This window comes from Pseudopodoces humilis, chromosome 6 (genome assembly GCF_049639895.1).
Source record: "Pseudopodoces humilis isolate 2021_Gansu_Grassland_sample_001 chromosome 6, ASM4963989v1, whole genome shotgun sequence".
Taxonomy (NCBI): domain Eukaryota; kingdom Metazoa; phylum Chordata; class Aves; order Passeriformes; family Paridae; genus Pseudopodoces; species Pseudopodoces humilis.
In genome coordinates, this window is record NC_142205.1 from 745,497 (window position 1) to 759,217 (window position 13,721).

At 61.9% G+C, this 13,721-nt stretch overlaps 1 protein-coding gene across 3 annotated transcripts in view; it reads left to right on the forward strand.

The window, feature by feature from the left end:
• The window catches only part of RAB11FIP5 (RAB11 family interacting protein 5), a 44,772-nt gene extending 31,555 nt beyond the window's left edge, over positions 1 to 13,217 (forward strand). The window contains exons 4-6 of one of the 3 annotated variants that reach the window (XM_088056980.1): positions 908 to 3,265; positions 9,780 to 9,963; positions 10,770 to 13,217. In XM_088056980.1, the coding sequence (XP_087913106.1) occupies positions 908 to 3,265; positions 9,780 to 9,963; positions 10,770 to 10,982 (2,755 nt within the window). In that variant the 3' untranslated portion in view covers positions 10,983 to 13,217. The remainder of the gene's footprint in view (positions 1 to 907; positions 3,266 to 9,779; positions 9,964 to 10,769) is intronic. The other 2 variants (XM_088056981.1, XM_088056982.1) reach the window with 2 other exon arrangements.
• The last annotated feature ends 504 nt before the right edge of the window (positions 13,218 to 13,721 follow it).

A 13,721-nucleotide genomic window follows, 5' to 3' on the forward strand; every position in this document is an offset into this window, starting at 1 on the left:
TGTCACCTCACCTGGGGCGAGGTTCTGAATTCCAGATGTGCTGAATCCCTTCCACCTTGGCATCCCCCGTGGGGTTTCAGGCATCTCTGGCAGAAGTGATGTGACAAGGGACGTGTGGGAGGTGGGGACAGGGCCCTGGCCTGGCCCCGTGCTGGGCTCTTGTTCCTGGGCCTCCCTCAGCCCTGTGCCTCCCTCCTATGCAAGCGTGAGCTCGGTGTGTGCTCCCATCCTGGCCGTGCTGCAAACCAGTGTGGAGGCACTGGGCTGAGCTGGGAAAGGCTCCTCTGTGTGCCTGGGCTGGCTCAGGTAACCCTGATCCAAGAGCCCGGCCGGCTCCTCGCGCCCCACCTGCGGGACAAAGTCACCGAGCGAGTCCTGGGGCTGCAGGAGCTGGGGAAACCTCTCTGGCTCCTGGGCTGGCTGAGGCAGAGAGGGGAATGTGGAGGAGCGTCCTGGGAGCAGGGCTGCCCCTTCCCGTGTGTCGTGCATGCCCTTCCCACGCCTTGACTCCATGCTCATCGCTCTGCCTAACAAGAGCCAGGCATGGGTTCGGTCATCGCGCTGCTTGGAGCGTTGGTGTGTGTGTGGTGTGTGCTGCCAGCTCTGTCACAGCATTAACCAGGAGGACTGTTCTGTCTTCCCTCCACAGCCTGGAAGTGTCTCCTCAGGTAGAAACCAGCTCAGATGCTCCTTGTCATTCTGCTCCCTGCTCCCCTGCCCCGTGCCCTGCCGCCCTCGCCGCTAGCATGCCGAGCTCTAACCTCCCTCCCGCTCCTGGAGACAGCCAGGCCGGATGCTTGTCCCCCACCAACCCATTCCTCAACTCCCTGCAGAGCAATCCCTTCTTTGAGGAGCTCCTCGCTGACCAGGTACTAAATTCTCCTTCACCTACTCACTTTCTCTCTAGTTTCCCGCCTGGGCCGCGTGCTGCACCAGAGGTCGCTGGGAGCTTTTATTCCTCTGAGGACTGCGGTCCCTCTGCCTCCCCAAGGCAGGCAGAGCCCGACAGGGAGTGTCCGGCCCAAAGCGTCGGTGTCCCCGTGCCAGAAACGACTCCCCCAGCACCGGGAGAGCTCCCTCCTGCCGACAGCGGCCCCGCCGTCCCCCCGCTGCCCTCGGAGTGGGACGACACCTTCGATGCCTTTGCCACCAGCAGGCTCAAGCCAGAGCGGAAGAAGGAGAACTTCTTTGCCCCGGTGGCGGCAGAGGGCATGGCTTTCATCGACGACCCCGACAGAGCCAGCCCCACGGACAGAGCCAGCCCCATGGAGCCACCCTGCCACAAGGGCTCCAAAGCGTTTGAAAAGGCCGAGGCGCCCGTGGGCGCTGAAATCCCCGCAGCTCTCCGCTCTTGGACAAATTTCTCCAGTTTAGACGTGGGGGCCAACCTGGTGAGCACCACACAGGAGGCCACGGTGATCGAGGACGTGCTGAGCCCCGTGTCCGCGGGGTCCGTGGCCAGGAGGAGGAAGAGCAGCACGCCCACGGTGTGGACGGCCGCCTTTACCTCGGGCACCCCCGGGGACAGAGAGGCGTCGGCAGCACTGAGCGGTGACAGCGGCGCTAGGGAGGAAGGGGACAGCGCCCAGGAGGAGCCCTGCAGTGCGGGGACAAACGGCTGGATGACCATAGCCACGGAAACCGCCGCTGACCCCTCTGGGAGCGCGGCCGAGCAGCGCGCGCTGCCCGACGGCTCCTTCGGCCCGCGGCCGCCCTTCCTGGGCGAGGGCGCCTTTGAAGCGCAGAGCTCGTCCCGTGTGTTACCCAGGAGCTCTTTCCCCGCCGAGCTGGCCCCCGAGGCCCCGCCAGGCAGCACCGTGGTGGCCGTGCCCCCGCGGCTGCTCGGGGACGCGGAGCCCGGGGGCGGCCGGGAGGGCGCCTTGGACATCCGCAGCTCGGTGTTCCGGCTGCAGGCCAGCATGCGGCTCGAGGCCAGCGACGGCCTCCTGACGCTCAGCTCCGACATCCGCGAGAGGCGCGTGGTGCTGTCCCCGTGGGCAGCGCCCCACGGCCGCCAGGAGCCCGGCACCCCCGTGCCGCCCCCCAAGCCCCCCAGGTGGTTCGCAGCCGCGGGAGCCGTGGGGGATGGCGAGCAGGGGGAGCCCGGAGGCGCCCAGCGAGGCGAACAGGAGCAGTGGGAAGACTCGGAGGGCCCAAGAGCAGAGATGGAATTGCCAGGGAGCCGTGGGAGCAGCGAGCCCCCCGTGCCGGCGCCTCCCGGGCTGCCCACGCCGGGAGCAGACGCCGGGGGCGAGTTCCCAGCGTCCGAGGGTGCCGGAGCTGCCGCTGTGGACTCGGGAGCCGGTGAGCTGGGCACAGGGGACACCTCTGCGGGAGAACAGCCATCGGAGATGAACGAGACAGGTGTGGCCGAGCAGTTTGAGACTTGCACATCCAAGTTCTCCCTGGATGGACTGGACCGGTCGGGTGCTGAGGAGAGCTGGAGCCAGCCCCGTTTATCCCCTCAGACACAGGGGGCCACAGACAGTGCCACGTGGGAAATGACCTCCAAACAGGAGCTGTTCCCGGAGGAGCTCAGTGTTTCAGAACTAAACCCACCTTCCAAGCCAGACCTGGGCCAGCCGGCCGGCTGGATGGCTCTGGAAGAGCAGGAGGCAGCTGGACATCCACACCCACGTCCCCAAAGGTCAGAAGGTGTGGAGAGTCCATCCCAGCTGGAGCTGGCGTGCGAGGACGCTGAGGGGCGAGCAGGAGAGCGGCCCCAGCCCCGTGGTCCTGCCGGGGAGGCAGAGCGGGGCAGGAGCGAGGGGCGCTCGGCAGAGAGCAGGATAGACTTCAAGAGAGCCGATTTCTGGAAGCCAGATAGGGCAGAGGAGAGGCGCACCCCGGGAGCGTCAGCCCTGAAAAATCCCTTTACCCTGGCGCTGAGCCCGAGTTCCCCGAGCAATCCCTTCGTGGAGAAGCCCCCAGCCCCTCTCCCCATCCAGGCTGTGCTGCCCGAAAAGCTTGAGCAGGGCGACTTCAGCTTCTGCAGCCTGCAGGAGGAAGCCCCCGGGCACGGCTTGCAGCCCACTAACGCTACCCCCCTGCATGCCAGCCAGCCCCTGGCCTCCTCCACCCCTTTCCTCGTGGCTGCCACTAACCCCGAGCCGTGTGGCCACCCCCGGGCCCCCGCGGGGGTCCCCGCCAGCCGCGCCGCAGCCCGGCCCTGCCCGCAGCCCGGGGACGCACAAGCTTCAGCGCTCCTGGTTCTGCCCAGGGAGACACGGCCGGCTGAGAAGCCCCTGTGCCAGCAGACGACCAGGTGAGCACTGCGGGGAGGCGAAGGGAGTGTGTGTGTGGGAGAGATGAGCTCCGGCCCCTTCTGCTCTTGGCAGGGCTGCACCCGGCTGGGCTCGCTCCAGGCAGTGCTGCAGCTCCTCTTCCATCGCCTTCCCCCGGTCCCAGGGAGCCCAGCCCGAGCTGCCGGGAGCTCTCTGGGATCCTGGGGGGAACGGCCGCCGGTGTCTGGTGTGCTCCCTGGCCAGGGCAAAGGGTTCCGTGCACCCAGCTGGAAATTCAGAACTGCACCCACGTTTGTCAGTGCTGATTTGGGCTCCATCATCTTCCCCGTGCTTGCCAGGAGAGCTTGTGGCTGTTTCTGCTCTCCTGAGCTCCCTCATGGCATGTGCACAGCTGCTCCCCTGCCATCCATTCAGCTTTGGCTGCTTTCCTTTGAGACCTTTGGGTACTGGAATCCTCCTTCTCTCCATAGCCACAAAAAGATTTTTCACCAGGGCAGAATGCCCTTCTCCCCTCCCTCCTGCCGAGATGCCCCTTGGGGGATGAAGCAAGTGGGATTTAGCCCTGAGGCTGCTGGGAATGAATGGGAAGGGTGGCAGGAAGAGGCTGTTCCTCCTCCCGGGTCACTCGTGGCTCTACAAATGCCATGAAGCAAAGCTGGTGAGTTCAGGGTGAGGAATCTTCCTCTGTGTCCTTCAGTTCCTCTCATTTCCCTGGTGCTCCTTCCCCTGCTCTGCCTGGGCTCTGCCTGCCCAAGGACCGAGCTCTCCCAGTGATGTACCAAGCTCCAGCAGGGATTTATTGATCAGCATCACTGATCATGAGGCAAATGGAGCTTCCTGGGGGCACTGAAATGGTAAAATCCCACCTGGCCCAAGAGCAAGATTGGATGTAGCCCTGGGGAGAGGAGGGGAGGGAGGATGGGGCCAGCAGAACTCACTGAGCTTCCTCCAGTCCTTCCACAAGGGGATCCCCCCTTGGGTTGAGCATGAGGAGCAAAGAGACCTCAGGAGCAAAGACCAGCACCTGCCTGGGTCTGTCAGGTGATATTTTTTTCTTCTTATTTGGGCCAGATCCTCCAATCATTTTTAATTGGATTACTCATCCTCCAGCAGATAGCCTTCTTCAAAATTTGCAGAGATGCTGCACAGGAACTTGAATTTTGTTATGTTTCATGGAAAGAGAAGTGTCCTGCGATGCCAAAGGGGTAACTGGGGCAGTGAGGGAAGTACAGGAATCTCTGTGCTGCTGGAACCTGCTCGTGGCCATCCCCAGCCTTGCTGTGCATTTATCCAGGCTGCTTTTATCCTGTTTGGCTCCTGGCATGGAGTGGATCCAAGAGCTGGATATCCTGGATATCAGTGCTGCCTTCTGTTGTGACACAGGGCCAGTGGTCCCGGAGCTTCCCTGGTTCCTCCAGCACGTTTTGGATGCTTGCTGTGACTGAGGAACCTCTGAAGAGCTCCTGAGGCCTCTGGGGAAGGCTCTGAGGCTCTGAACTGCTTCACAGGGCTGGGACTCATCCCAGGGTGAGGGAGGAAAGCTGGAAGGGATCTTTTCCCAGTCCCCATGGCGATGCTTCCCAGGATCAGCTCCTGTTGGAATGGCCAGAGGCACACAGATGAGGGGAAGATGGGAGGAAAAAGGAAACAGACTTGGGATGGGCATTAACTCCTGGCTGGGACAAAAGTGTCTGCAGGTGAAGGGGGGCGGGTACCTGGTGTGTGAGAGTTTGGGGTGAGGGGGTTTGGTGCCTCCTCAGGAGAGCTGGAAACCGGGACTGGGGTCCCGTGGTCCCTTCCCAAGTGGCCAGAGGCTCTTTGGTCATCCTGTGTGGTTGCTGGGGCAAGGGAGCAGCTGCAGCTGCAGCTCCAGGGTGTGAGGAGAGCCCTCTGCTGCCCCTGGGCACTGGGCAGGGTCCCCGTCACTGCTGGGAGGTGTCACAGTCCCCAGGACAGCCAGGGACCGTGTCCTGGGGGCTGCGTGCCTGGAGGGGCCTGGCAGCCGTGCAGCTCCTGTGCTGAGACCCAGCAGCCATGCAGCTCCTGCACTGGGACCCAGCAGCCATGCAGCTCCTGCACTGGGACCCAGCAGCCGTGCAGCTCCTGTGCTGGGACCTAGCAGCCATGCAGCTCCTGTACTGGGACCCAGCAGCCGTGCAGCTCCTGCACTGGGACCCAGCAGCCGTGCAGCTCCTGCACTGGGACCCAGCAGCCGTGCAGCTCCTGCCCCTGCACTGGGACCCAGCAGCCGTGCAGCTCCTGCACTGGGACCCAGCAGCCGTGCAGCTCCTGCACTGGGACCCAGCAGCCGTGCAGCTCCTGTACTGGGACCCAGCAGCCGTGCAGCTCCTGCACTGGGACCCAGCAGCTGTGCAGCTCCTGTGCTGGGACCCAGCAGCCGTGCAGCTCCTGTGCTGGGACCCAGCAGCTGTGCAGCTCCTGTGCTGGGACCTAGCAGCCGTGCAGCTCCTGCACTGGGACCCAGCAGCCATGCAGCTGTGCTGGGTGTGGGGCTGGCGCTTGCAGGTGTCAGGGGTGGGGATGTCCCAGGTCCTGAGGTGGTGGCACAGGCTGCGCCTCCCTCGTGCCAGGCGTGCAGAGGAGCGCTGTGTTCTGAGCAGGATGTGCCAGGTTAAGTCACCTCCCCTCGGTGATCCTGGGAGCGTGGCTGGGACAGCCCTGGGACATCCCTGGGACAGCCCTGGGACAGCCCTGGGACAGCCCTGGGACATCCCTGGGACAGTCCTGGGCCATCCCTGGGACAGTCCTGGGACATCCCTGGGACATTCCTGGGACATCCCTGGGACAGTCCTGGGCCATCCCTGGGACAGTCCTGGGACATCCCTGGGACATTCCTGGGACATCCCTGGGACAGTCCTGGGACATCCCTGGGACATCCCTGGGACATCCCTGGGACAGCCCTGGGACATCCCTGGGACATCCCTGGGACAGCCCTGGGACATCCCTGGGACATCCCTGGGACATCCCTGGGACAGCCCTGGGACATCCCTGGGACATCCGTGGGACATCCCTGGGACATCCCTGGGACAGCCCTGGGACATCCCTGGGACATCCGTGGGACATCCCTGGGACAGTCCTGGGACATCCCTGGGACATCCCTGGGACATCTCTGGGACATCTCTGGGACAGCCCTGGGACATCCCTGGGACATCCCTGGGACATCCCTGGGACATCCCTGGGACAGCCCTGGGACATCCCTGGGACATCCCTGGGACATCCCTGGGACAGTCCTGGGACATCCCTGGGACAGCCCTGGGACATCCCTGGGACATCCCTGGGACAGTCCTGGGACATCCCTGGGACAGCCCTGGGACATCCCTGGGACATCCCTGGGACAGCCCTGGGACATCCCTGGGACAGCCCTGGGACAGCCCTGGGACAGCCCTGGGACAGCCCTGGGACATCCCTGGGACAGTCCTGGGACAGCCCTGGGACAGCCGGTGCCGAGCCCAGCCGTTCCCATGGAGAGCCTTTCTCCATGGAGAGCTGGAACTCGGGTCTGTGTGGTGCTCCAGGCCACAGGAGGCCACAAGGGACAGGAATTGCTTTGGATTTGTCCTCTGCTGTCTTGTTCTCTGTGGGGACAGGAATTGCTTTGGATTTGTCCTCTGCTGTCTCGTTCTCCGTGGGGACAGGAATTGCTTTGGATTTGTCCTCTGCTGTCTCGTTCTCCGTGAGGAGTGTTTGAATGATTTCCTGTGAGGGAACTGCACCCGGTGTGTCCCTGTGCTCTGCAGTGACCTCGGGAGCGCCGGTGACAGCTGGGACAGGGCAAGGCTGGCTCAGAGAGGGGGACAGGGCTGGGTCAGGGTCACCCTGAGATCACACCTTGGCCCTAAGCTCCAGCATAACTCAGATCCCCTTGGGATGCAGTTCTGGGTTAGGAGCCTGTGAGCAGCTGGTTCCACGCTCGAGCTGATGCTCGTGGAGCAGGAGAGGAAACGGGTGCAGCTTCTTGGCAGGTCCACCAGGACTTCAGACCTGGCTGTGAGGTGTGAAGCTCCCCTGGAAGGACCTGGTGCCACCATCCCAGGACAAACACAGCTCGAGGAATGTCTCCAGCTCTTGGATCCTCGCAGAGACAGATGGAGGCAGAGCCCTGCTCTGCTCAGCCGAGCCCTGCGAGCACCTCCCTCCGTGGGAAGCAGTAGGATAATGATTTATTCCCAAAAGTCCCTTTTCCAGCCCTGCAGCAGTGACTGTTCCCACTGGCTGGGTGGGAATATCCCCCTGCTCTCAAACACATCCAGGCATTCCCGCATTCCCACTGGTGTCCCAGGTCAGCTGGGTCCCAGGGAGGTTCCCAGCCACGCTCCGCTCGTAGCCCCTGCGCTGCCTGTGGGGATGCACAAGGTGACAGTGACATCTGGCCGTGGTGAGCAGCCCTGGTGGCCCCCCAGGCCTCTCCTCACCCCTGTCCTGCAGTGGCCTGGTGGCTGTAGCTCCTGGTCAGGGTTTAGTGCCAGTGGGCAGTGCTGGAGCTGCATGTGCAGAGCAGCAGCTCCTCCAGCCCCTGGCACTGTCAGTGGCTCCACCTTAGGGCTGTGGGATCCCTCTCCATCCCTTCCAGCTGGGCTCTGCCCATGTGCTTGGCCAGCTCTGCCAAGGGATCCGAGAATCAGAGTCCTGAGCTGGGAGAGACCCACAGGGATCATCAAATCCCCCCCTGGCCTGCCCAGACCCCCCAGCAATCCCACCCTGGGCATCCCTGGGAGCTCCTGGAGCTGCGGCAGCCTCGGGGCCGTGCCCATTCCCTGGGGAGCCTGGGCAGTGCCAGCACCCTCTGGATGAGGAACCTTTCCCAAAATCCAACCCAATCCTGGCCCAGCTCCAGCATTCCCTGGTCCTGTCCCTGGGCAGCAGAGGGAAGAGATGAGAGCTGCTGTGCTGCCCCTCGGGAGGAGCTGATCCTTTGGCTCGCTGGGGCAGGCTGGTGCTGCCAGAGCTGTCCCCTCCCAGCACACGGACAGCAGGAGGCATCGTGTGCTTGAGGAGGATTTCCACATCCTGGGTGTGTCCTGGTCCCATCACCATGGACGAGGACACAGCACCGCTGGGACTCACGGCTGCTGGGGCTGCCACCTGTGAGAGGCTTTGCAGAGCTCCCAGGTGCAGGTTTGGGTGTTTCCATCCCAGTGGAGGGATGGTTGGATGTTTCCATCCCCATGGATGGAGATTTGGATATTTCCATCCCCATGGAGAGATGTTTGGGTGTTTCCATCTCCAGGATGGAGATTTGGATGTTTCCATCCCAGTGGAGGGAAGTTTGTTTGTTTCCATCCCCATGGATGGAGATCTGGATGTTTCCATCCCAAGGAGGGAGATTTGGATGTTTCCATCCCCATGGATGAAGATTTGGATGTTTCCATCCCCATGGATGGAGATTTGGATGTTTCCATCCCCATGGATGGAGATTTGGATGTTTCCATCCCCAGGATGGAGATTTGGATGTTTCCATTCCCATGGATGGAGATTTGGATGTTTCCATCCCCATGGATGGAGATCTGGATGTTTCCATCCCAGTGGAGGGAAGTTTGGGTGTTTCCATCCCCAGGATGGAGATTTGGATATTTCCATCCCCATGGAGAGATGTTTGGGTGTTTCCATCCCCAGGATGGATGGTTGGCTGTTTCCATCTCCAGGATGGAGATTTGGATGTTTCCATCCCAGTGGAGGGAAGTTTGGGTGTTTCCATCCCAAGGAGGGAGATTTGGATGTTTCCATCCCCATGGATGGAGATTTGGGTGTTTCCATCCCCAAGGATGGAGATTTGGATGTTTCCATCCCCATGGATGGAGATTTGGGTGTTTCCATCCCCAAGGATGGAGATTTGGGTGTTTCCATCCCCATGGAGGGAAGTTTGGGTGTTTCCATCCCCAAGGATGGAGATGGTTGGATGTTTCCATCCCCAGGATTGTGCACAGCTGTGCCTGCTCCTTGCAGGGAGGGAGCATCAGGTCACTTCTCTTTCCATCATACTGAGAATGAACTGGACTTTTGTTCAAGCCCAGGAAGAACATTTTGGGTGAAAAGTGAGGCAAAAAGAAATGAAAATGTGATTCCCCCTTAGCTGGCTCCTCACCCTGTGTTTGGCCTGGTGGAGGGGGACAAATTCTGGGGTGGCTTACAGGCAGGTGACATTCACCTCTGTGCTGGAGATCGGTGGTGACCCCAGGCCAGTCTGGGGGTCCCTGGGCAGCAGAAAGCTGCTGTGGGCAGTGGATGCAGCAGCCTCTGGTCACCCTGGAGCTGTGTTTGAACCCCTGGCAGGCGGGAGCCGTGCCCCACGGCGTTCCCAGTGCTGCTGGCCAGTGCAGAGTGGGCACCAGTATCTCATCCAAACACCTGCCTGGGGCTCCTTATCTCCTGGCTGGGTGGGAGCAGAGCTCTGCCCCACCCTGCTGCCTCTCCTCGGAGCTTTGTGAGCAGCTCAGCTGGGTTCAGCTGTTCCATCCCTGCGGAGTGCCAGGGGAGGGGGCAGCCGGGGGTGCTGACTGTGCCTTGTTCCTGCAGCCCCCACCCCGTGAAGCCCCTGAGCGCTGCCCAGGACGGCTCCAGCGACAGGAGGCAGCAGCACAGGGCCAGCCTGAGCTCGGCGCTGAGCAATGGCCTGGAGAGGCTGAAGATGGTGACCACGAGCAGCGTCCAGCCCGTGGCCCCGGCCCCACAGCCCGACAAAAGCGAGCCCAAGTTAAAGGTAGGAGCCTGGCCCGAGCTGTGCTGGTGGCAGGGCCGGGGGCAGGCAGGGCCGGGGGCAGGCAGGCTCCTGCCATGTGTGGGTCCAGCCTCTGCTTGCTCTGCCTCCCTTCTCCCCTGAGCCCAGAGGCTCTGCCATCCTCACCCCATCCTTCTGCCACCACCACCTGCACTGCTTGGGGTGTTACTGAGCAGTGAATCCCTGCTTGTACAAACATGGGGTTGGGATGGAAGGGACCTCAAAGCCCATCCAGGGCCACCCTGCCATGGGCAGGGACAGCTCCCGCTATCCCTGGCTGCTCCCAGCCCCATCCAGCCTGGTCTCCACGAGGTGTGGGAGGTGTAGTACCTGACTGATGCTCTGAAGGGTTCCTCGTCCTGGCAGGGGGAAGGTCCTTCCTGGAGCTTTGCTGACCTGGATACTCCAAACCCTGCTGTGCTGGGGCCAGCAGAGCACCTGTGATTCCTCTGGGGACGCACAGGCTGTTCTGAGGGTGACCCCTCCATCCCTTTGTCCACTCCCACTCCGTTTGCCTCCCCAGTGTCACATGGAAAACGCTGCTGGGGTTCACCTGAGCGAAGGACAGGCACAGCCCTGCTGCTCTCAGGATCCCTGTGGGCGCTGCAGGGAGTTCAGCTGTGGCTCTGTGAGCACACGAGGTCTCTGTGGGCCCCCCGTGCTGCTCCTGCCTCTCCAGTTTGGAATGACGGCCACGGAAAGCAGGAGTGCTCTGGCTGTTGCTGCATCCCACAGATGTTCCCAGGAGCTTTTCATTCCAGTCCCTGAATGTCCCTCTTGGTTCCCAGCAGGAGCCTGCCCAGCTGGACCAGTCAGCCAAGTATTACCACCTGACCCACGACGAGCTGATCCAGCTGCTGCTGCAGAAGGAGGGCGAGCTGAGCAAGAAGGAGGAGCACATCCACGAACTGGAGAACTACATCGACCAGCTGCTGGTGCGCATCATGGAGCAGTCCCCCACCCTGCTGCAGATCCCTCTGGGCGGGGGCCAGGCCCCGTGAGGCTGCCAGGGCAGCAGTAGCCAGCAGAGCTCTGCCAGTAGCCACGCTGCCAGCACCCCGCACCCCCTCCTCCTGCCCGAGGCCGGCAGGGGCTCCTGTTCCCAGAGTCAGCAGGAAGGGTCACCTGCTCCTTCCCAGGCCAAGCTCCCTCAGCCCAGCTCCAGGGAGCTGTGGGGTGGTGGATGGGCTGGCAGCACCCTGTGGGGAGGAGCAGAGCCCTGGAGCCTCCCTGGTTCCCATCACTGCCCAAGTGCCACCCCCCTGCCACAGCTTTAAGTGACCCATGGACACCTGAGGGCTGGAAACATCTCCCTGTGAGTGCATCCTGCTGCTGCTCCCCTGCCCACACTCCTCCTCTCTCCCCTGGGCTGGTGTCCTCTGACCCGCTGGGTGGCACTGGGGACACTGGGACCAGTGAGGCTCCCCCAGCCCGCTCCTGACCAGAGCTGTGGGACACCCAGGGAAGGGAGAAGAGCCGGCTCCAGTCTGTGCCACTCCCTGAGCCCAGGGAGAGCTGCACAGGGGCAGCACCGAGGGCTGGGGGTGCTGGCAGAGCCTGCTGGGCCACGTTGGCACTGTCCCAGCACCAGTGACCCCACTGCACTGGGAATATGGGAAAGGGAAAGTGGGATGGTGCCCCAGGAGTGCTGCAGGAGATCCTCTGCATCCCCCACCCAGCACGGGGCTGGTGTGCCCTGGAGGGATGAGGAATGCAGAATCCAAGCTGGATTTCCACTCAGTATTCCCAGGAATGGCTGCCCTGCCCTGCCTCTGCCTGGGCTGTCCCAGCTCAGCAGGAAAAGGGCCCTGCAGCAAGGTCTGGGGGTCTGACCCCTCTGCAGGGCCCCTGCGGGCTCAGGCACCCCAAACACTCCTGGCACAGCCCACAATTCCCAAACCCAGAGCCCAGCCTGCTCCCCTGATCCCATCCACGCTGGATCAGCTCTCCAGGCCTGGCCTCAGGGGCAGCTCTGAGCCCTGAGTGAGCACCCAAAGGGCTCAGATTTACCTGGCTGAGCGACTGGTGTGGGGGTACTGTGCCAGGGGATGGGAGGGATGTTGTTCCCTCCCTCCTCCTGCCAGGACTTTGGCTGGAGACGGTGCCCGTGCAGGCAGAGGGGCCATTGGAGTGGGATTTCAACATGAAAGGCACCTTCTCCCTCTTTGTCTCCCACAGTCACTGGGTTCTTGTAAAACCTCCCTGCTCTGCTCTTCACTTGCTCCAGTACAGGCCATGACTTTGAAGAATGGTGCCTTTTGCCATAGGCCAGTAGCAGTTTCCTACCCCAAAAAGGCTCTGAAATGCAATTCCCAGTCCCACACACCCTGCCTGGGGCAGGTTCCTCCCGTTTTCCTTCTCAGCCAAGAAAAGGGAGTTAACTGTTCCCCACGGGCTGTGCAGGTGCCCTGGGTCCCTGCAGGAGCTCTGCACAGCACCTCAGGGCAAGGACAGAGATCAGGAGCTGGCAGGGCAGGGCAGGCTGAGTGTTCCTGGATAAAATACAGCCGGAGACAGGCAGTGTTGGGGCAGGAGAAAAGGAGCTCTGCTCCTGTCCTCTTGGACCCTGCAGGAGGAGGAAGAGGAGGAGGAGGATTTGCTCCCTTGGAGAGCACCAGCCACCAACCTCCCTCTCCTTCCTGCCTCTCCCTGCTGGGAAATCCCTGAGGGTTTGCACTGCTCCAGCTGCTGCTCCCGTGTTTCTGTTCCCTGTGGTGCTGGGGTGGGCTGGGAGTGCCCAAGGGAAGAGTTTCTCCCGTTTCAGGAGGTGCCAGGACATTCCATGCCCTGCCTGCAGCCCAGCCCCTCTCTGGGTGCCCCCCGTGTCCCTGCGAGCTGCAGGAGCTCGGGAGGAGCTGTGGGAACGGGAATGGGTGCTGGGAAAAGGGAGAGAGGAATTCCTCAGGAGGGCATTAACGGGAGAGCTGCAGAGCCAACATCTCCCAGGGAGCTGGGGCTGCTCACAGACGCTGTGTGGGGCAGGGATGGGTGTCGGTGCTCCCCACACAAGTGCCAATGTTTCTGTGGATCCCAGGCACCTCCTTCCCAGCCATCCCTCCTCCCCCAGCGTGTCTCACCTCCCCCCTCAGCCCCCTCTGCCTTAGTCAGCTCTGCCTTGTTTTGCTCCAAAAGCCTGAATGTTTTGCACTTGAATATAAAAAGTTACCCTCAGAGCTCAGCGGGTTGTACCAGGTGTGCAGCCCTGCCAGCAATAGGTGCTTCCACATCTCCTGGTTTTAGCAATAGCTGTTCTGTTCCCTCGTCTCCTGTTCCCAGCAATTCCTGTTCCCTGCTTCCCTGCCTTCCCAGCAGTAGGTGCTTCCACATCTCCTGCTTCCAGCAATAGGTGCTTCCATATCTCCTGCCTTTCCAGGAATTCCTGTTCCCTCATCTCCTGCCTTTCCAGGAATTCCTGTTCCCTCATCTCCTGCCTTTCCAGGAATTCCTGTTCCCTCATCTCCTGCCTTTCCAGGAATTCCTGTTCCCTCATCTCCTGCCTTTCCAAGAATTCCTGTTCCCTCATCTCCTGCCTTTCCAGGAATTCCTGTTCCCTCACCTCCTGCCTTCCCAGCAATGGGTGCTTCCATATCTCCTGCCTTTCCAGGAATTCTGTTCTGCTCCCTCATCTCCACCTTTCCAGCAATTCCTGTTCCCTCATCTCCTGCCTTTTCAGCAATGGGTGCTTCCATATCTCCCATTCCCAGCAATATCTGCTCCTTCCACCTCCTGGCTTTCCAGGA